We start from the raw sequence: 23,349 nt of genomic DNA, 5'->3' as shown, positions 1-23,349 counted from the left end.
TTTTTTAAAATACAATTATGACAATTTCATGACATTAACTTGGAACAACATAACATAAATTTACACAGTGCCACATACACAGAATATATACATTACCATATAAGTAGCAAAGGACAATGAACATATGCTATGTTAGATCACATGTTTCTACTTCATCTAGGTATCAGCTACTTCTACAGTGCATCATACTAATTGTCTATATTTTTCTACTTCATCCACAGTACATGAAAAACTCCCATAATACTGGTGAGTGTTGGCAAAATACAACTAATGTTAATGTAGTAATTATAACATTATAATTATTGCTTCCAGATAGGGATAACAGCCCAGATATTACACATGTAGCATGTTATGCAATTTTGTATCTTAAATGTTGCTGAACACTACATTTCATATTTCACAGAGAGGAAATTACACATAGAAGAAATTGTTTGAAAAAAAAATAACTCAACTTTGTAACTTGAACCCCAGTTCAGCTCAAAATTACTTTTATTTCTTAAACAAATAATAAATTGTGTTGGTCTGCTTATGAATATTCGATTGGAAACATTTTGAATTGGGACAATATAAAGCTCCCAGTAAAATAGATCTGTTATCAACACAATTAGTTTCCTCAGTAGGTGCTGCCATCTTACAGTAAGTACAGAAAACTGGATGCAACATCTGTTGGGTATTCATGTGAAATATTTTATAAATGCTTTTGTTTTTTTCATAGTCAGCATACAAAATAATTGCACGACAAAAATTAACACCATAGGTCAAACCTCTGACAAAATTGATCATTCTCAGTTTAATAATCAGTATTATGAGAGCTGGAAGCTACATATTTCATTAAACAAAAGAGGAAGTGTACTAACAGAGACACTAACAATGGTGCATCATTATATGGTGAAACACTCCACTACAAAGAGAGAGAAAGAGACACACATCACTTAATAGGGGGACATGTCAATAGTATGGGAACAATTACAATAGTATGCATGCATGGTCCATCAGACCCTCTACATCAAAGCGAAGGTACACCACAGATAATAAATGAACTGTAGATTTTAATAACTGCAAAGTATTTAGAAAAGCATTATTAAGGCCTGATATATTCATAATGTCTTCATTGAAAGATCAAAATATCCATTTGAATATGTTAATGGAAATTACAGAAAACAATTTTCTACAAATTGAGATCATTTAATGTACATCTCGAGTATCATTCTTAGTTTATCAGCTACATAGTAACCTAGAAACTTTTATGCCTATTATGCCCATTGTAGAAAATAATTTGATTGAAAATTTTATCATAGTATGTGAACAACATTAAAAATTTGTAGTCCCAAAACACGAGTAGAACGATACGTTTACACATAATACACCTGTCAATTAAAGATGAAAATAACTTTCATCTATGCTACATACTCATATAAAAAAAAACAAAGAAAGCAAAAAATGCTCTGCAATATGCATACAAAAAGAAATTATAGCATTACATTTAAAAATATATGGAAATCATGTTTAGTCAAGTTATTTACTATGACAAGGTTTTGACTTTTTGTTTTAGTTTGCGTTATGTACAGGTAGGCTAATCGGGATAGAACCTATAGTTTGAAGTGGAACTGAAGCACTATGTGCCTCCACCAGGTATCAAACCTAGAACCCCTTGATTAGAAGATGACAACATTACCATTATGTCATAGGGGAGGCCACGAACATAAGGTTTTAAATGGGCTCCAAAAATCTAGACAGATAATTCAAAATAATGTCATTTTTGTAGAGTAGCAGCACGGTTGATACATTCAGAGTTGATATCCAGATTTTTAGCATCGGTTTAGCACCAAGAGAAAAAGTTAGGGAACTACATGAATATGAAAAATGCCTGTATCAAAGCAGAATGAGAACTGTTACTCTCATTCATTGTTGACAACAGAAAGCTATCTGACTAATCTTGGGAGTTAAAGGGATGTTTATCTGAGTGTGATAACCACATTGATGCAATATGGCATTCCTTGCATTGAGATTCTTATAAAAATAGTTCAGTTTCATTCTAAGAAAGTGGGCATCTATCTATATTTCCACACTATGGCTTGTTAATTTTGAACATAAATACATTTCGTCTTTTGTGTAAATGCTGATATGACGAGATGTGAACATTCTCCAAGATGTCCAGGATATGTACGAAGCAAATCTATATGTGATAAATTTCGTTGAAACTTTTCATTTATATTATGACAGCAGAAAGGAGAACCAAGGGAAATTAATAATGTATTTTGTATTTCTGTTATTTAGCGTCACTTTTTTGCACTTTTGGCTAATCACGATGATGAGGATGAATGGTGATTAGATTAAATTGATGAAGAGGCACAAACGCCTAGGCTGGGTATCGAACTCATCAAATTCGGTATCGAGATCAAAAGTAATCACTTAATGTGCTTGGCCACTCAGCTGGCAACAATACAAAATCAACAATTTCCTAAACTTGATTTGATTTTTATAAACATTTACATTACATATTTATTATATTGCATCTGCTTGCCTAGACATGCCTATTAAAAAAAATAGTTTATAATCGATTATATCAGGCCCTAAATACCACATTGTTAATACAATAATCACACACATTCATCCTAAAGGTAAACAACATAAAGGCAAAGGAAATTCTAGGATAGAAGCCAAACCTAATGGTAATTAATTACCATTCAATAGCAGAAAGCTGTACACAAATCATGCTAAATTTGATTGGTGTGAAATGTCTATACACTTACATCAGCCAGCGAGAATGTTCAGACACGAAGGACAAAAAAGAAAGGAAAAAAGGAATTAACAACTCACCCTTGCTGATGCTCTGTGAAAGGAATAAATGCAATAAAAGGGTAGCCCTATCTAGGAAAAAAAATGGGACAATTGAAATTAAAAATACAGTTCATGGTCTAGTACGATAGGTATCGGGAAAAGGTAAGCAAATACACAGTCATTGTATTTTTTGAATGAAGCTTAAAAATAATTGATTTTGCAAAAAGGGTACATTAAATTAATAAAAATTAAATATTACAGATATATTGCCTTAATAAGCTTTGCTTTCTACATGCAGGAATGATACGGGTTGAGCACGGTACTGACTTACATTCACTGCTACTGCAAGCATGGCTTTGTAATAAATAAAAAACATATACATATGCATTTTACTTCAGCTTATTGACAGATGCTAAGTGAATTTGAAAAAAAAATGGATATGTTACCCAAGTTTTAGCATGTAGTGTTTTTGTAAACCAATATTCCAACATTCTTATGATGCCCAACAAAATATAATAAAAACATACTTTGCTCATAATGCTAAATTAAACATCTTAAATATTCTACTTAATACAATTGTAAACACGAGCCAACATTATGGTAATGTAATATTAAAAAAAAAATCATTCTGAAACACTGGCTGATTTTAATACATTCACTATTACTTAAAGTTTGCAATAAACCTCAAGAAATGAAAGCAGTGTTGCAAATATAGCATTCCATGTGAAATATATGTAAATAAACATGACATTTGCGTAGGTGAGAATGAAACTGTAGAATTAAAAATATACTTTTAGCTGTCGCTTTAACTTACAATGTATAATAAATGTTTTATGTTTCTGAAGCACATGCAATTCATAGTAGTGTAAGTCATGTAGTAAACTTAGCTTCTGTATTAATTCTTTTTAAGAATTAGATGAAGAAAATGGATGTTGACCTTATTACATCTATTTCAATTGGAAATATAAAAATTAATCTTCAATAAATTTGAAATTCCACAGTGCTATTAAAATATTACCAAGTTACAGTGTATCATTTACACTTACCACAATTTCAACTGAAATTATACAGCTGTATAGGCCATAACCTGTAATTTTACGTCATACATGAAAAATATAATAGCAATAAAAAGTTTGTAAATTGTAGTTTCTAATGTAACTTTATTCAATTTGTTTTCTATTGTCATTAACCTTGTACTTTTTATTGTTAAGCATGTATATGAGGATATTATTACATTTAACTAACTTCTATATTCCCATGCAGTACAAATCAAAGAATATCCATTGGATACCCACAATGTCCATATCAGACCAAGTGATATTATGGACATTCATTGGATACCCAGATATGTATTTCTGGATATCCTTTGGATATTCATCAGATATCCATTAGGTGTACAGTTTGGATATCAATTAGATATCTGATTCTGAATATCTAGTGGACATGTTTTGACTGTCTAAAAAGAATATCTGAAAAATGCCAAGTTTTTGTAAATCTCGACATCTTATTTAAAATATCCTTATACTTATTGCATATCAAAATACTACTATTAAGGTACTATTACTACAGTACTTTAACAATGCATTAGTAATTAAATGAAACTTTGAAAATTTTCATTTAGTGCCTTAAATCACAAGTTTCAAATTTTCACCTGAGTACGTAGTGTTGTGACCAGGCTAATTGCCAGGTCCAGTGAATCATGCTTGCATGCAATGATGTGGTGTATGACAAGTGGGTGCAGTATTTATGTCATAGAATAACCTCAAAATCTGTGTACTCTGCTTATCAAGGATGTGGCTGCTACAGCATATTTATTTCTATATCGCTTATTAAGAAATTGTTAGCTTTTCTACTGATTTCTTCATATTCAGTGTGCATGCTTTTACACAATGCATGTAGATGTAAAAGATAGATGTGGAGATAACCTTGATATGACTATATCTATTCCAGGAATTTTTTTTTCATATCCAAAATATTGTGAAAAATGTCCAGATAATGTCCAAATGGTGGCTAATAAATATACAGATTAGGTACACTCATAGTGCAGATATAATAATTTTCTTATGCGCAAACACATCTAAATCAAATAAAAATGGATGATATCCATAAATGATCTACAGAATATCCATGAATTGTTATTTCTGGATATCCTATGGATATCCTGTGAGGCATTTGCCTCTTTTTAAAGTAGATTTTAAATCTGGGTGTTTAATAATAGTATTCTAACATGCTTTATCTGTAAAAATAATTGGAAACAAATATCAGTTCAATTACAGAAGCTAAGTTGTTTATTGCATTTATTTTTTTAAATGCAGGATAAAGGGGACTTAAATAATGAATTCAAAAATTAAACACAAACTCAAAACAACTAAAATAACAGAAAACAAATATGTGGGAGAGAACACAAAAACATAAATAGGGTAAATTTAACAATAATGGTGTATCTAGGAAAATGCAACAGATAGTCACATAAAACATTAATACAATAAACAAAGTTAAACAATATAGGACCATCCTTGTAAGTAAATATATTCTAACAATACTTTTACTTACATAAAGTTGAGTATAAGTTTCAAAAGATAATGTAATAGGAGTAAAATGAATAAATTGTCATTCCAGATAAGAAAAATAGCTATGTATGTATATACTACTGTAAAAATTAAATAAGTGTTGAAATACTACTAAGCAATGTAATAAGTGAAAACCATGATCATATTTTAATTCAAAGTAAAAGCAACTCTTGAAGTGTGTCTCATTTCTATATTTCACAAGGGTACAATTATCCTAAAACACAAACACATTTCCTTTGTGATGTCTTTGTGGAACACATTGTATCATAGTGTGGAAAGATGGTGTGTGTGTTCGCTAAGAGAAAGACTAATAACACATTCATCACATTTTGAGAATCTCTTAATTAACTACAATTACAACTACCAAGTTCCATTCCCATTTATGCACAAAAATTCCAATTGTGCAGTTTTAATAATTATTTATTGAGTAATTGTGAATTCCAGTCAGTTGATAAGCACAGAGTGCACAATTGGAGAGAACTAGGGAACAATAATTTTCTTGATAGCTGTACTGTTATATTGCTGTATTTTGCTCAGGGAATGTTTTTCTTTATACCTAGCTTTTAATGATTATTCTGGCATTTCAGTTATAATCTTTGGAGAGTTTTTGGTTTCAATTTTTTTTTTTAAGGATAAGGGCAGGGGATGAGCCTACTTTCATGTTGACACAAAAGCAGAAGTGATATCCACTTTAGTTCTTGTATACTATAATGTATTTTTGTTATTGCATATTCCGTAAATGCCAATTGTATTCCATTATGAAAAGCAATACTTTGAAAAAGTAACTTATAGGCCCAAGCATTTAAGGAAAAATTCATTTCATTACCTGTTTCATGTCCTGTAGAAGGTATTTGCTTTTCTCTAAAAATCTGATTAACCTTTATGTAATTTTATAATTAAATACATTACTTTAATAAATTACATATATAACAACAATATTAGAGATTTGCATTAAACAACAAAAAAGATTAGATAATTTTCACATAAACAGTGGTAAATTAGGGAAATACATGAAGATGGAAATTAAACATTGAACGAGATGTTAATCTTTATCACTCACAATCACTTATGGCAGAAATTTTAAAGTACCTGGATTCACATCTCACAAATGCATACAGTTAACACAGGATCTCAAGTTTAAGTAACAAATTATCATTCTCTCCATTCCAAGAGTTTAGTTCTTAAGTACCGTAAGGAAAGAATATTCAGAACTGAAAAGTTTGAAAAATAAATAACAAAATATGAAAAACTCGAACTCATCCTAATATCAATGCTATTCATCTGTTACGGATGCCATATGTTTTAACGTTTAAACAAAATTGAAATGAATGTTTATTTATCTTTTATATGGTTCTTCCTATGTTCAAGAGGAAAAAAATGCACCCACGCTGTATATCTATATCAAAATACTTTCTGCAACACTGATATACTTGACTAATCATGGATTAATCTTTTATTACGCATCTTTCCAATTGGACTTAAGTATACATTCTCTCTTCTCCTGATTAAGTGAATATATTTAAGGTAAAAGTGTTCGCCTTGGTGAAACACCAAACATCAACTATCATTATATTAAATGGAAAATGTTTTAAAGTTATTTCTGGTGGTAAGAAATACCATTTATCTAATTATAGAATATTATTTAAGATTAAAATTAAAATACTAAACTAAATCTGTGCATTATGGAATATGGAGCATAACTTCACTAGAATCACACTGATATTATATATAGTTAGTTATATATAGATGTGAGTGTTACCCTTTCACCATGATATCAATCTTTGAATTTAATGACAGTTGTGTCACGGACTTAATGTAACAGATGGATATACTTATAATTCTTCACAATTTTCAAGTGAATGTTAACCCTGATGACATTATTATCTAGCTTTCCTTCATAAAGGGTGAACTACTGGGGGACTGATGCCCTTCCCTTATATGCTAAAAGTACTGCACCTAATTCCTGCTTATTAACTAAAAATAATAACATAAAATCTAAACCTATCATATTGGTTATGCGATCAGCGTTAATATTTCCTACTTTCAATAATTTAATACAAGTTTAAATGTTAATAATTATATAGGTTCTCAACCTTACCTCCTATTTGTTTTGGTTCTTCAAGATTTACATAAAACAGTACGTCTTTTTCATAACTATCTTCTTCCATTATATGAAGTTCAATAAACTTTCTGCAAAGAAACAGAAATTGAACATAAATTAGTCGCATGAAATTATTATTGCTTGAAACTAATATTTAAAAAGTGAAGCAATTACTTCTAGTACACAATTCTTATAAGTCTTAAAACTAAATAAAATGAATTTGAGTTAAGGTCAGTTACATTTATGCTGCTTTTTCAGTATATTTTATTACAAATTGAGATTTGACAAATTTCAATTTTTGGGGGGAGAAGGGGAGTCGACTGGCCGGTTTAACTTCCACTCACTTCCCAGGCCCATGCCCAGGTGTCGATTTTATGGCGATGAGGGCAAATTAATCTAAAACAATTCAATCTCTTCAACATCACTTGAAATGTATAGTCTCCGATCAACAGCATGCCCAAGTGAAAGTGGTATCGGTTATAGCCCACATTTTAAACAAACAAAGGAAATACAGAACCAAAAAGACAGAAGCCATTACAAAATTTCTTGGCATGCCACTTCATTTAGTTTCGTTGGACATACCTTCAGGTTAATAGAAACATTTTTGCTCTTCGAAATATCACAAGTAAATAGAGACTTTTCATCTTTGGACACATCTTCCAGTTAATATAAACTTTTCCGCCCTTGGACACATCTTCAAGTTAATAGAAACTTTTATCTATGTAATTTGTGTCTTCTTGTTTTGTTATTTGTCAATGATTCTTGGACACATCTTCAAGTTAATAGAAAGGTTTTCCCCTTGGACACATCTTCAAGTTAATAGAAACGTTTTCCCCTTGGAAACATCTTCAAGTTAATAGAAACGTTTTCCCCTTGGACACATCTTCAAGTTAATAGAAACGTTTTCCCCTTGGACACATCTTCAAGTTAATAGAAACGTTTTCCCCTTGGACACATCCTCAAGTTAATAGAAATGTTTTTGCCCTTCGGCATATCTTCAAGCATTTGTAAGCACTTTCTGAAACGAACTTTCTAAATAGGCAAAGGCTACTTGCGGAAAAAGTCCCACGAAAACACACACATAAAACAATGAGCAAGAACCAGGGGTGTAGATTATAATCTTTCGGGTTTTGTCGTATTATATCGACGAGCATCCGAGTTCCCAAACAAACAATAGGGAAGAAGAGTGATTGCAGAAGGATCCCTCGAGTGGGTGACGAAAGGACTGACGCAGCAGAAGCAGGCTGGCGGTTGCCAAGACAATATTGGGCTCCAGTTTCCTTCCCAGAGTTAAACGTGCATTGTTGAAACTTGAGCTTCAAGCCGTGGGAGGAAAATTCCCCCTGGCTGAAGGTCGCAAGGGTAAACATGGCAAGTGTTTTAAGGTGCGAGCACGGAGCTTGGATGAAGACTGACTACTTAGATACATTTAGGCAACCAAGAATCGCAGCGGTGAAAACTGAACAAACGTAATGTAGAATATCTTTCTGCCATTCTGAGAGGGGTTTATCCAGGATTTTCCATCTGAGCGGGTGACTCTTTGCGAAGAGACCCAAACGTCAACCTTACTCCCACGTAGTACATCCTGGACTGCATTTTGCAGACTAGCGAGGCTCTGGCGTCTGGACCCATGTGGAGCTTGTGTTGCGTGCTGTCCATGTGTATTTCTGATTGTCCCTTCATCTATTTCATGTTATCACCATTCATTCTCATCTTCGCAATTAGCCAAGTGGCAGAAACGCGAAGTAAAATATATCAATCCATTCATGCTCACATTGTTACAGTTTGCCTTAATATTTTAACCGTTACTTTCACAACTGGAAACATCTCTGCCACTACACGGACAGTGGTGTTCCCAGGATTTTTGAAAGGGGGGTTACGTATACCTTTTTCTAGTAGTGTGCTCACTTTTTACCATATTTTCCTGCCTTTGAAATTCTTCTTTACGAATACTAGGCCAAAGGAGGGTTAAGACCAGTGATGTGCCGTAGACTATAACTTTACGTCTACATGCGTTGTCTACACGTAATCTATGCGAAGATTACATTGGGTTGTAGTTTACATAGACTACGTAGACAATCTAAAGTGCATTAAAATTAATTTTCAAGGTTTTCATGAAATAAAAGTGACATTTTCAACTATATTGGTTCCTAACGAAATGAAAAGAACCCCATTTACAACAAAATTTCTCTTCTCTTCTATCATCAACTATGGAAGAAGATAAATAGTATGAAAAAAACAACAACAGATGGCAGTCGTGAGGCAAGAGTTGTCTTTTCCCAATAAAGCACTTGAATATTTCCAATATTAGGTTTCTTCCTAGGTGAGAAATTGTTCGAATTTGAAAGAAAGAGTATGAAAAGTTCTCCACACACATCAGCAACTGATACGTAGTATAATTTTCTTTTAATTCCACGGCGCTCTTTGCTAAGTTATCACCTTTCGCCATGTTGTTTACATAGATTACGTAATCTACGTGTATAACATAGTCTACGTGTAGAATGTAGACTATCGTTGTTTACGCTTAGACGCACATCACTGGTTATGACCCACACTAATCCCCCTTGGGCACGCCACTGTGCACAGACTAGACAAAGGAAGATGAGAGCACATAGACAGCCTATTATGTAAGGCAGGATACAGTGAGAACGGTGGATCAACAATAAATCTCTTGCAGAATCTCCAATTTACATCTGCCACATATTCCACGCCGATTAAGTCCAGAAAATCGAGACTGGGAAGCGAAAACTACCAGGTATTGTGATCCCGGTGTTAGGTACACGTGGCAAAAGAAAACCGTGATATCTTATAATGAGAAAGTATGGCCGAGTGGCCATCTTGAAATGGGAGGGCACTAAATAACCCGGGAGTGTGGGTGTCGTCGTAATCATGCACGAAAAATTTCCCTACCTACCGACATAAAATTATGGAAGACTCGGGTGTTCATCATGTAAGAAGCGAGAACGAGAGAGAGAGAGAGATGTGGAGAGGTTTGTGATTAAAATTTAATCCCAGAGACAAGTCAAAGCTAGAGAGGTCTTATCAGCGTAGCGTTGAAGTTTAATTTGCAAATTCTCCCTACCGCAACTAAATCTCTGTTAACACCACGTAGTGGAGAAACAAGAGAGATCAGTTCAGGTGTACAAAAAAAAAAACAACAGGAAAATGTTTCCAGGATGTAACACTGCAGAAGATGAAACGTTTCATCTTTGTTTTCACTTTCAAAATGTTTTTACCCCACACTGTCATGCTTTAGTTTGATTCTTTTTTGTTTTAAGTCTGCTTTATGCACAGAGAGGCTAATCGGAAATGGGCCTATGGTTTACAGTGGGATCCGAACCTGTGGAATGCGCCTCCGCCGGGTATCGAACACATTGTATATATATATTACACACACACACACATTATTTGAATGCCACTGTTCTTATGTTACATTTCGAAGCTGAAACAACAAAACAAACAAAATCGAGACGAAACAGCCTAGGTATTGCCCAGGGGCTTTTCATTGGATAATGCACTGTCAGCGTATTGAGTTCCATCGCTGCTGCTTCTTTTAGCAGAAGTCCGCTAGAGTTGACGAGCTGTATCTTTGCGGGTGACCTTGGCTATTATGCTCAGAGAGACAGAGTGAGATATATCCGTAGTTGCCACCTACTCGCGATTGATTGGTCGACAGCAAGGACAGAACTCAAGGAGAATGACGCGCAGCGACTCAGGTCCTCCCCTTGCTACTGTGCAACCGGATTTGGTCAAGGTTCACCCGCAAAGTTACAGCTCGTCAACTCTAGTATTGCTGATTTATTGATCGATTTTGTTTACTTGATGTCGCATTTCTGTCAAATTTGGCCAATCGCGACGATGGGTATTAATGGAGAAAAGACTAAATGGATGAAGCGTACAAACACACATCAGTGACACGAACCCACAGAGGATTACGCTGGCTATGAGTCAAGGCCCCCATAGCATCGTCGGCCTGCAACATGAGTGCACTACGTGGGAGTGAGGTTGGCACTGGAGTTCTTTCTGAATGGCTACTCCCTAGACCTCCATAATGTTGCTTGCCAGTAGTGTGTGTGTGTGTTGGTCACTGAATTACTATTTTTTACTGTGTGATGTGAAAGGTGTATGTACGAGGGCTATTTTTTCAACCTCCGATAGGGCATGAAATCAAAACCACAGTGAATAGCAAAATAGGTTTATTGACAAATGTTACGTATATGTATCATCTACTTTTCAAGTAAGTCCCAAGAGGATTCAGACATTTATCGTACCGATGCACCAGCTTTCCAATACCCATTTGCAAAAAAAGGTGCCGCCTGTCTGTTGAGCCAGGTCTGCACTGTGTCCCGAAGTTCCTCATTGGTGTGGAAGCGCCGTCATCCCAACCACTTCTTCATCGCCGGGAAAAGGTGTAAGTCACGGCGCCAGGGGTGAACAAACACTTCCCAGTGGAATCGTTGAAGAATGTCTTGTGTTGACGCAGCAACATGTTGTCAGAAATTGCCATGAAGCAAGACAATGCCTGAAGACAGCATGCCTCTCAGTTTGTTCTGGATGGCTCTGCGTAGTCTGCGCAACGTCTCACAGTATGCAGCCGCATTGATTGTGGTCGCCGGCTCCACAAAGTCAACCAGTAACACACCTTGCACTTGGCGGGAGAGTCGATTGTAGCAGACATCTCTACGCGCCCGTCGTTCAGCTTCAACTGAAGCGTTGGCCTTGGCAGCTGTGGTGGTAGTGGCAGGGGAGGCACCAATCACGCTGCGTGACGCCCCGCTTCCTAGCGCTTCACGGGCCACCTGGTGGCGCCATCGGAGGTTGAAAAAAAAATAGCCCTCGTATGTTCTTTATTTTTCTATGTTTATATGTGAATCAAATTATGAATATACATTATATTATGAACTTTAGGTATAATATGGTTGCGTGTAAGACAAGGCATAAGCCATACAAAATAAGAGATAAATAAATAAATAAAATAAAAAATAAATATATCAAAACTAAACGTTGCTGTAGTTTAACAGCATTATAAATATAACAAACCCTTTGATATATATTTCTAACCAGGATGCAATTTCATTTTTTTGCTTTTGTAAGCCCCCTTTTTTATCGCAAGAAAACCGCTGTTTCCCCTCTATTTTTCTTCCTTTGTTATCCTGAACCTTTCTTTCTTGTTCTCAGTGCAATTTCTCCTGTACGTTCCCAAGAGTTTCTACTCTCATCCCTCCCCCTCCCTCATCCTTGCTTTAAAAGGCAGAAGGAATCCTATTCGCCCTCCCAACGCGGAAAGACCAAACTTCCACCTTGGAAAATTGACTCCTCAAGTGATGCCGTGGAGAAAGCGAGGGCGTGGGGGCAAACGACCCTCCGCCCCCTCCAACCACTCGGGCAGCGAATGGGTGCGATGGGCATTAGGGAGAAGCGAGCGGCTCAAGAAGTCACGCCATCTTTCGAGAGGTTAGAGTTATTGACTTCGAAAGAAGGAAGCCCGGAAGATCGTTTCTGGGGAAAAGTTAGTCAATAATTCACCTAGAGGGAGCGATCCTGAAGTTCGCAGACTGGTATTAAGAAAAAGGAACGAAAGCCAAAGTTAATAACGAGCCTGGAAAGTACATTCATCGATGTACCTATAGGCACATTAAAAGCAAGTATTACGTGGTACTTATTTCTAATTTTTGTAGTGTGAGACGCCACTTCAAACGGGTATGAATCATCGCACCAAACTCAAAACACATTCTTGGTCAGATGAAAGCCAATTTTGGGATAGAAAAATGTATTTAAAAATATCGCAAGGTCACAAATCGAAGCTTTGTGCCTGGAGCCATCCTGTTATCTGTTTTGTGATCAATAGCTGTCATATGCAGCAGCACTCAATGGATTTAGAAATAGTGACGTCATGGGCGAAGTGAAAAAGTATATAATTTGGTGGTATATAATGTTAGTTAGCAACACTAGCAGTCCAGAATTTTGTCAGCATATGCATATATTTTCAAATCAAAGAACTGATAACCAGAACGAGTATGTATAGTACTGTACAAGACATTGCTATATTCAGCACGTATTTTTGTATTTTCGGTATTTAGTGTTGCTTCTCTGCCAACTTTGGTTAATCGCGACGATGAGTATGAGTCTGTCCCGGCTATCTATGGAGCAAGCGAACGAAAAAAAGTCTCTGTAGTGACACGAGATGGCTCTACCAATAAACACGTGAAAGGGAACAGGATTGCGTGGAAGGGGAAGCGACTACAGCTACCAGCCTTCGCAGGAGCGTGTACGTCTTCGCTCTGTCCACTTGATTCCCCCCGTCTCTGCCGCTATGCGTGGTCTTGCTCCAGAGATAGTCGGGACAGAGTATAGATGAAGTTGATGAACAATCGCCTCGTCCGGAAACTTCGGTGCCGAGAGCGAAAAGCCCACTTCACATGCTCGGCCACTGAACCGGTTAGATCAGCACGTAAGTGACATTTTTTTTAGGTCAAACTGAAGCAGGTGACGAAACACATTACGTGACACTGGATCTGCAATCGGACATGATGGTCGCCCCCTCGGTCGTGCTAACAAGTTATCAAATAACACAAATTACAAGAATCCCCGTGCGCTGTCGTGAGTCAAAGTGGCTACCTCCTCGCACGAAACGGAAGTAAAATGCAAGGGGCACCATCTGGTGGCAGATTTACAAGTTAAAGAAAAGAAACCGTTCGTGGAACACTGCGAGGTCATTTTCGTACATGAGCAAGATAACGTAAATTACCGATTTAGCCTTGAGGTTGTAATCGGTGACGGCATCACGAAAAAATGAGCGGGGAGGCAGTATTTTTAGGGGAGGGGGTTAGTCGTATTTAATATACCGCAAAGTGACACAAAAACACGATTTGGACTAAAATAATATTTAATTATTTACTTTGTTTGGCTTGATTGGTGTTTTACGTCCACTTTATGCACAGTAAGGCTAATCGAGACTGCACCCAAGACCCCTGCAAGGCGACGATGCTACCACTGCGCCAGGGGAAGCCCTACTTTGTTGGAGAAGTGACCCCTTTTTGGGGCTGTCACTGGTTGCAATCGAACAGAGCAGGAACGTGTGGTTTAAGAATTCCACGCGAGGATACAGGCGTGTGCCTACAGTCAAAATATAACACAGTACTATCTTATATATTTCTTCAGTTATTTTTCAAAACTGTTGAAAGAAATTAAATATGAAAATTATAAATACGCCTAAAAGTTTTACAAAGCTCTTTTTTATTTGAGAATATCTAAGTTTATTGCAATGAATCTTGAATTACAATGAACTTACGAAACGACATAAATACTATTTTTAGAGAGAAACTTTTTGTCTAGCATAATGGTAATGCCGTCGCCTTGTAATCAAGGTTGTTCCGGGTTTGACTTTCAGTGGAGACATATTGCACACTTGTTGAGATCCCAATTTTACACTCTGGCCTAATTGAGCTTAATAAGACTTGAAACTAACTTTGACCAAGTTCTTTACTTGGGTTTTCAAATTTTGACAGTTAATGCCTTTTGACTGGCGACACTTCGGCTCTCCTGAGGAATTTGACTGTTTCTTCCAGATTAGATTCTGCTACAAGATTACCTGACCAAACCGACTAATCCTTTCATCAGAGCATCCAGGGTTGGATTCCAGGTTCGTACGTCCAGCACAGTTTCGATCGTTCTCTGTGGTAGCAAGAGTAGTTGAACAGCAAAACAGTCGATAGTTGCACGTCAGTGTGTTTTGATGCATCGAGGAATACGTTTCCAGCGTCGGCGAATGGAACAATTACGCGGTGTTTTCCCCGCAGGACTTTCCATCGGGCGGTCGTCTTTATCGCCATATAAACTCCTTTTATATCGCCTCGCGGCGGCGTCCGTTGCCGCGGCAACCAAGTGGGCGCCCCCTGTCATGTTCCTCATTCCTTTTTCATTGGGAGCCCTTGACCTTGGCGTGTGGTAAAATAGCGTACGTCGGGTGGCTACAGGGTGTATTTTAAGTTGAGGAGCAAGTTGTGCACATGATGACGAGAAGGAAGTTCGTACGATAATGGCGGCGTGGGAGGGGGGGAGAGGTAAAGAAACCTTTGTTCCAACTATTGTTAATTTGATTTCTGTTATTTAGCGGGACACTCACAAGGAACACTCATGTCCAGGCCGGGATTCGAACCTGCGCTGCGATAACCACTCCGCCACGGGGGTCAGCTCCAACCATAGTTAAATTTGTAATATTAAGAAGACATGATTTCTCAAATGATGGGAGCTGAAACAAAAATTATGTGAAGCATCATTGACAATGTAATTGAACTCTTTCATTAATGAAGGGGTTCGTATTTGTTGAGTCAAAGAAATGTTTTTGACTAACAACAAACAATTTTAGCAGCACCGAAAATATTTTGCAAAACGAATCACGTGACGAGTGTAGTCCACACAAGGATGAAAGTCTATCTGCAGAAAGTAGTGTCCAAAATAGAGTCGGTGACCAATGTTTTAGCGTAAGTACAAAAATACACATTATTTTCATATTATATATATATATATATATATCACAGTTTAGATGAGATAATAACAATATTTTATTACTAGGCTACTCAATTGAAAATATTTTTCTTGCATGTGAACGATTTATCGTTAAATTCTCGTTAGATGTATTTTAGGGTCAACAAGTTCACGTACTGAACTACAGAGGAAAGTTATGAAAGTCTACATTCATGTAGGGCTACTTATTAACGCATCACTAGAATTAAGGTATGGAAGAATATGTTCATTATAATGTAGAGTGGAACGTTTTAAGTGTACAGACTCGAGATGTGTCTAGACTGGAAAATAAATCACTATGAGGAGAGGCATGACCATACGGTTGGCAACACTTTTTATATTTTCATTCATTAACACTGCTTGTATTGGCGGTGCGGAGAAAGGCTCTCTCTCTCTCTCTCTCTCTCTCTCTCTCTCTCTCTCTCTCTCATCTTACTCACTCTTTCTCTTGCTTTGCCCCCCCCAGGCCTTTTCTCTCTCTCTCTCTCTCAATAAAGAAGGAAAAAGAAAGAAAGAAAAAGGGAGAAGAGACTGGGAAATGAGATAGAAGGAAAGAGAGGGAGAACGGGGGGCGCAAAAAAAAGAGGGGCCCTACCGCCAGAAACTTTTCACGGAGAAGAAGATGGTGAGAGAGAGAGAGAGAGAGAGAGGGAGAGGGAGAGAGGGAAATAAGAGGAAGAAAAGAAGCTCTCTCTTTCCTTCCTTCTCTCCTTCTTTCCTTCTACAGAGAGAGAAGGATACCCTCCCAGGCGGGGCGAGTAAGAGAGAGAGAAAAAGAGGAGGGGAAAGAAGGAAAGAATGAAGGAACTTTTCTTTCTTTCATTTTTTATCCCACTTTCTTTCTTTCCTTCTCTACTTTTTTCTTTCCTTTTCTCTCTCGCTCTCTCTCTCTCTAAGGGAGGAGAGGAGGAAAGAAAGAAAGAAGAAAGAAGGAACGAAAGACGACAGAGAAAGAGATGAGGGTGGGAGGTGGAGTATTTCCTTCCTTCTTTCCTTTTTCTCTCTCTCTCCCTCCCTCTCTCCCTCCCCTTCCGCCGGACATTCTCTTTCCTTACTCTCTCTCTCTCTGTACCCTTCTTTCCTTCCTTATTGAGAGAGAGAGAGAGAGAGAGAAGGTGGACGGGGGGTGGACGGGGTATATTTCTCTTTCTCTTCTTGTACTTCCTCCCTTCTCTCTTCCTCTCTCTCTCTCCCTCCCTGTTCTTTCTTTCTTTCCTTCTTTCTTGAGGGAGAGGAAGAAAGAAAGAGGGGAGGAAAGGGAAAGAAAGAAAGAAAAAATAGTGATTCCATCCCCGAGTGACTTGCCTCAACGTAAAGCTGACCTCGAACATACTTTCCCCTTTACGCTCGACTTGGTCCATTTAATAACGGAAGTGTCTCCAACTTTAACAGCAAATATTTGAGTGGAAAGAGCGAGATTAATTATCCGGATAGAAACGCTTACCAGACACTTCTGCGCACACGTTGGTGCTGCCCAGAAGCTGATCTTACACTGAAAGGCAGCTTCTGTTCTTGGTCGCGCCTTGAGAGTTTGCAATACACAAGGCAATGCTGTTATTTGGGTTGCATAGATGTCGGGCATCTCTGGAATTTGTAACCGCGGTTCCGTCTACCGAGGTGTCTAAAGTCGAGACGAGACAAAGACGTGGTTTTTCGATACTCTCGTCTTTTTAGAGATTTTTAGTAAATGTGAATGTGACATATGAGAATATTTACACTTTATTCTATGTCGTATGTTTCTTGTTGTAGTCCCAGATTTGATCACCAGGATATGGGATCTCGGGTGGAAATTTTTCAGAAAATCCTCTTGCATAAATCGGCTTTAAGAATCGACCAGCCTCTCTTAATTTGGTATTTAGGAACAGACATGATACTGGGGTTTGGGCTAGTGCTCCAATATGGTCGAGACCGAGAATGTTTAAGCCTGTTACTTCCAGCCCTCTGTGTGCCACCTGGGAAGCCGGGAACTCCTGGATACAAAGCATACGACATCAGGTTGGCTCATGGAGAAGATAGTCGAAAATCGAGTGACTGAACAACATTTCCAGTCTGAAATGGCACTAATGAACAACAAACTTTTCAGTCTAAAATGGCACTAATGAACAACATCTCCAGTTGCAAATGACACTAATGAATAACATTTCTAGTCAAAAATGACACTAGTGAATAAAATTTCTAGTCAAAAATGGCATTAATGAACAACATTTCCAGTCACAAATGGCATTAATGAACAACATTTCCAGTCACAAATGGCATTAATGAACAACATTTCCAGTCACAAATGGCATTAATGAACAACATTTCCAGTCACAAATGGCATTAATGAACAAAAATGCCAGTCGAAAATGGCATTAATGAACATTTGTAGACGGAAATTCCATTACTGAACAAAAACGAATGTCTCCCTTAGTAATATTAAATTGTTGGATACCTCGAATGTTAAGGATGAAGGATTAAATTTATAAAAATATAGAAACGCTAAATAATTAAGTTCACCAATATCTGATTATATCTCGCTAAAATTCAACGTATGGTCCCTACTAGCATATGTGCATAAAGTGAATTTCGAAATCAAACTTGCCAGAGTGTCACTATTTAAAAACTCTGAGCGTAGGGAAAAGAGGTTGAAGGGACCAACTGAGAAAGGAGGGGGAGATGGTACAGAAAAGAACCAATAGGAGAATGGGAATTGTGTCCCTGGGGAAGCTCCCGTTTAATTCTATTACCGGAAACCCGGAGTCTCCTAAGGGATGACCCGGAAGCTCTCGACGCGGGGACTTCCCGCAGATGCCGCTGACACGACGGGCAGCCCCGCTTTCTTTGTGTTATTGGTTTCCTGGCTCAAGGTTACGGAACAAATAAAAGCCGCAGTCTCCCCGCTTTCATGAACTGAACGTGGCGTGTCGCTCCAAGTGCCCCCAGGCACGCACACAAAACCTATATATCTCGACCTTTTGAGCCGAGCGTAAGAGATTGCGTACGGGGGAGGGGGGCTGCAGGAGGCCATGCACCCTGTCTCTGGAATATGTGGACCAAGGCCGCGCATAACGGTATAGAAGGGGAGGAAGCGAGTGGGCGGAGCAAAGCAGTGCACGCTCCTCCAAACGGGTGGTAGCTGCAGTCGCACCTAGAGTCGTCACTTGCGCAGAGGACTACTGTTGGATTACAATTATGAATACTCGAGTGTGGACGCCAATTTAAAAATTAAACAGTAGACCTGCATCAAAATTTAGCTTATTGAATTCTCCGTTAATTTATGCAAACCGATTTTTGTTGTGTATCTCTTCGATTTTTTATCGTCGTTTGAACAAGTAAAGTAACTTTTTTTAGTTTTGCAAACAATCGCTCTCTTTGAAATTCTATAAATAACACAACGGGTGGTACGGTGCGATCGTGATGAAATTTCAATTCGGTGTAGGCAGAAAGGTTTTAAACACAATTCTTAATTTTCATAATTTAGAAATTGGTAAAAAAAAAGTTCTTATCAATTTTGTGAAAACAACCTGTTATCGAGGTTTGAGTTAAACTGAGATGTCGCATTCGGTAGTCGGAAATAGAGCTGCATTGTTCTTTGACGTGTTGATCGCGAAAGGTGGTGATGATAGGTACTGCCGAATCGCGCAAGACGCAATAGTAAGTATGAATATCCGCTGTTTTTTGTCGTTGCTGGTTGCACCTCATTTACGATCTTGACGGTATAACGATAGTGCAGTTAGTGTATGTCGTGTGTGAGAACGCGCGCACGTTTGAGTATGACAATGTTACGAGAGACTTGTGTATTTGTGCTGTCGTAAGAGATTTAAAAATTAAGGTATGGTGTGTCTCATAAAAGGGAAAAACTCTCGGGTGCAGAATATCGTAAACGCAAACACGTTCCACAATGGGCGAATCGCGGTTAGAAGGACTTGCCATTGTCTCCGAACATGAAATTGGTCAAATATTAGACTTTGGTTCTGTTATTCGCGACTTTGCACGGCGGCAGAATCTATGGTGAGTAAATGCAACAGATATTTTAGTATTATTAGGCTTAAATATATATTATTTTTTTATTTATGAATAACTTATCTTCTGACATTATGTATTCTTTCATTTCATTATGTTAAAAATTGGTTATACCATGTGAAATTGCCACGGATAACAACTTTAGTTGTTCATATATTACGTTTTCTTTTTATGTAATTTGGAGTCGGGGCGGCAAGAAGTAAAATTGCACGGAGCGGCAAAATTCCTAGGGTCGGGTCTGGATGCACTCCCCCTACTTCCCTGATGCAGACGCCTGTACGCCAAGGATAACGACCAAGTCGGCGCATCCGTAAAGCTGTTGCTTCGACGAGGAACTGAATGAAGCGAAGGAGGGGAAGGGGGCTCATTCCGTTTCCATCCGACAGGGGTCGTCGTATCGATTCGCTGTCGTACATGCGGAACAGCCGGCTGTGTCACATCATTACACATTGAAGAGAGCTTTGACAAGGAACAGAGACCACAAACGTCTCGTGCTGAACATCGCTAGTGTGTCTCTCACACGTGGTGACGGAACGAAGAAAAAGGCACACGTGACCTTTACAGAGATGTACAGTACACTGCACGCAAGCAATAAATGTCAATATAAGAGGTTGTAAAGTGGTGGCCTGGGTTTAGGACCTAGTCATCCATTTTAAACCACACCAGTAAGTATACACGTAACTTGGGGCAGAAGCAAGAGGGACACGCGCCCCCCCAAATTCTCGGGTTTATTAAATTTACAAGTTCCTCGACCCGCTAAAATGCATATAATATTTTATAGATTTATTTCTAAAGAAAACTATGCTGTTTTCAATTATTAAAATATAAGTAACCAGGTCTGATGTCTAGAATATATTTCGTTTTTAATGTTTGAAAGTGATATATTGCGCCATGTATGAAATGTTTCCTTTCTTAATGCATCAAATAGTATCACGTGTCGCATAACGTCTTAAATGAACCGTTTTTAATACATGAAATGGTGTTACTTATGGCATAACTTTTAAATGCTTCCTTTTTAATGCATCAATTGAGGGGTCTAGTGAGAGAGGGAGCTATGCCACTTTGGCAAGAAATGGAAATAAATTGAGTTTTCTAAAGCACTACGTTGAGTCATAATTTGTATAACAAAGGGTATTTTTTTTCTGAACATATTGTTAGGTAAATTATTCAAAAGGAAAAATATGAATTTCAATATAAATACCATTTATTATGAACATGTATGGTATATTGTTGTAGTATACCCATGTGGAAAAATCAATCTAGCACATCAAATACTTTGAACAAGGCTTAAATACTTTTTCCTGAGTGTAAATCATGTTCACAGGGTTACATATGATCTACATAAAGACAACTTCATATGTCTTCTGGAGGATCTTCACTGTCCATTGTTTCTGTGGATAGTTTTTGGTAAACACAATGAAAACCTGGAGGAATATAAGGCATTATTGCCATGAGATCTTTTAACTTCAGGGTTGATATTAAATCTAGCACCGGTTACTGCAGCACAACCTCTGCCAATCCTATTGCAGACACCATCAGTAAGTGGCATAGCTCCTTCTCTCACTCAAAATGCTGATGAGGACGTATTCAAGAACTCATAAAATCTGCTGCAGAACAAGCGGGAGCTATGCCACATGGTTGTAGTTCACATGATAGATGACAGATGGTTGGAGAAGACTAAAAATGGCAAAAAATAAAATTTTCAAGATTTGTGGCATAGCTCCCTCTCTCACTAGACCCCTCAATTGTGCTATATATTGCATAACATACCTAGGTATTACACGTTGTTGTCATTTCAAATTTGCTATCGTCGTCGCCTTGTAAACAAGCGGTCCCGTGTTCGATACCCGGGGAGGCACATGGTGGTTCGGATCAGACTTTAAACTGAAGGTCCAGTCCCGATTAGCCTATCTGTGTACAAAGTGGACTTAAAAATACTAAATCAAACAATAACATAAGAATGCAATTAAAGTAAATGAGTCATTTGAAGTAATGATACAAGAAAACGAGCGACAATGTATTAAATTTTCATTGAAGTGCAAAGTATTTCAATGCTCCTCTTGATTCACCTTAACGCTTCATTTTCTCTTGATGCATTCAAAATGCATCGGATAAGGTGTTTCGATCAACGAGAGCACATTGCACAGTGGTTCGAATCGCACTTTCAGCTGTAGGTCCAGTCCCGATTAGCCTATAAAGTGGACTTAAAAAGCAACTCATACTCGATCAACGAGAAACCACGAAACTGACAATTGATCCATTTGAAGTGCGTTAATTATATTCGACGCATTTTCTTTCCTACGTGCAGTGACGCTCGAAGCTAGGTTTCAAAACCTTTGTCAACGCCTGTACATACCAGAGAGAAGACTCGTCACGAGGAAGGGAAATCGACCAAGAAGGAAGTGTCACTTGGGGCGGCTCCACTTGGAGCACGAGGCAAGCGAGACCTTCAGGAGGACGTGCGAACAATAGACACGTCTATCTCTCGCAGAGGAGCTCTCTTTCATCTCGGGGAGGAACGACGGGCGGTTCACCTTTCCTCCATTGGCCTCGCACGCGAACCTACGGTTGGTAATGTCGGCATGTTTACACTCTTAAACTTCTAACCAGGCATTTTAATAGTTAAAAAAACCAAGGGAATAACAGCAGGAGATATGTGAAGAAAAATTAGTCAAGATACTACAAACGAAAAATTCAGGGTGTAAAAACGACAGACACAGATATCTCCTCCATCCTTGTGGAATGCGATAGGGCCAATTCGACTCCAAAATAAGAGAAATAATATTATTTAACAGGTCTTTGCAATTAATATATAAGACAGCGATAAATGTAAATACATTTCCCACATACTTGGTAATCATTCTTGTGGTAAGCTGTATATTAAGAAAAAAATCAGATTTTCTGAATTGACTCACCCAGGTAAAGGTAAGGGAAGGTAAAGTTCCTCGTGCATATAGCACCGTACCATGAAGGAAATGTGGGAATAGAGCATAGCCCCACACATTCTCGATCTAGGCCATTTTGGAGGTGACGTGATCAGCACCACGATTCGGCCGCCTTTACCTCCCCAGGGTTGCTTCCAGGTATCCATTGATTTGAGGGTTGAGGACAAGGCCGGAAACATTCCGACTTTAGATCACCCAGCCCGGGAATCGAACCCGTGCCTCCCGCGAGGCAGTCAGACGCCATACCACTGTTTCCTGAATTGACTCACCTAGAGTCTATCATTGGGATTACCTGGGGGCGGGGTAAATGCAGCTGGAGCATGGTACTGATAAAATACAATATGGTCGATATCGAGAATATGTGAAGCCTTAACTCGATATCCCTATGTGCGCCTTCTTGAGATTTTCTATAAATATTCAAACT

General features: G+C 38.0%; 1 protein-coding gene across 6 annotated transcripts in view; it reads right to left on the bottom strand.

The window, feature by feature from the left end:
- Calx (sodium/calcium exchanger 3) overlaps positions 1-23,349 on the bottom strand; it is a 647,992-nt gene that overhangs the window by 39,701 nt on the left and 584,942 nt on the right. For all 6 annotated transcript variants that reach the window (XM_083137851.1, XM_083137848.1, XM_083137849.1 and 3 more), the window contains one exon: positions 7,450-7,541. In XM_083137851.1, coding sequence (XP_082993977.1) covers positions 7,450-7,541 — 92 coding nt within the window. The remainder of the gene's footprint in view (positions 1-7,449; positions 7,542-23,349) is intronic.

The sequence above is a fragment of the Lepisma saccharinum genome, chromosome 16, assembly GCF_977018435.1.
Source record: "Lepisma saccharinum chromosome 16, izLepSacc3.1, whole genome shotgun sequence".
In the NCBI taxonomy this organism is placed as follows: Eukaryota; Metazoa; Arthropoda; class Insecta; order Zygentoma; family Lepismatidae; genus Lepisma; species Lepisma saccharinum.
Note: the sequence above shows the minus strand (reverse complement) of the source record. Positions and strands in the feature narration are given on the sequence as shown.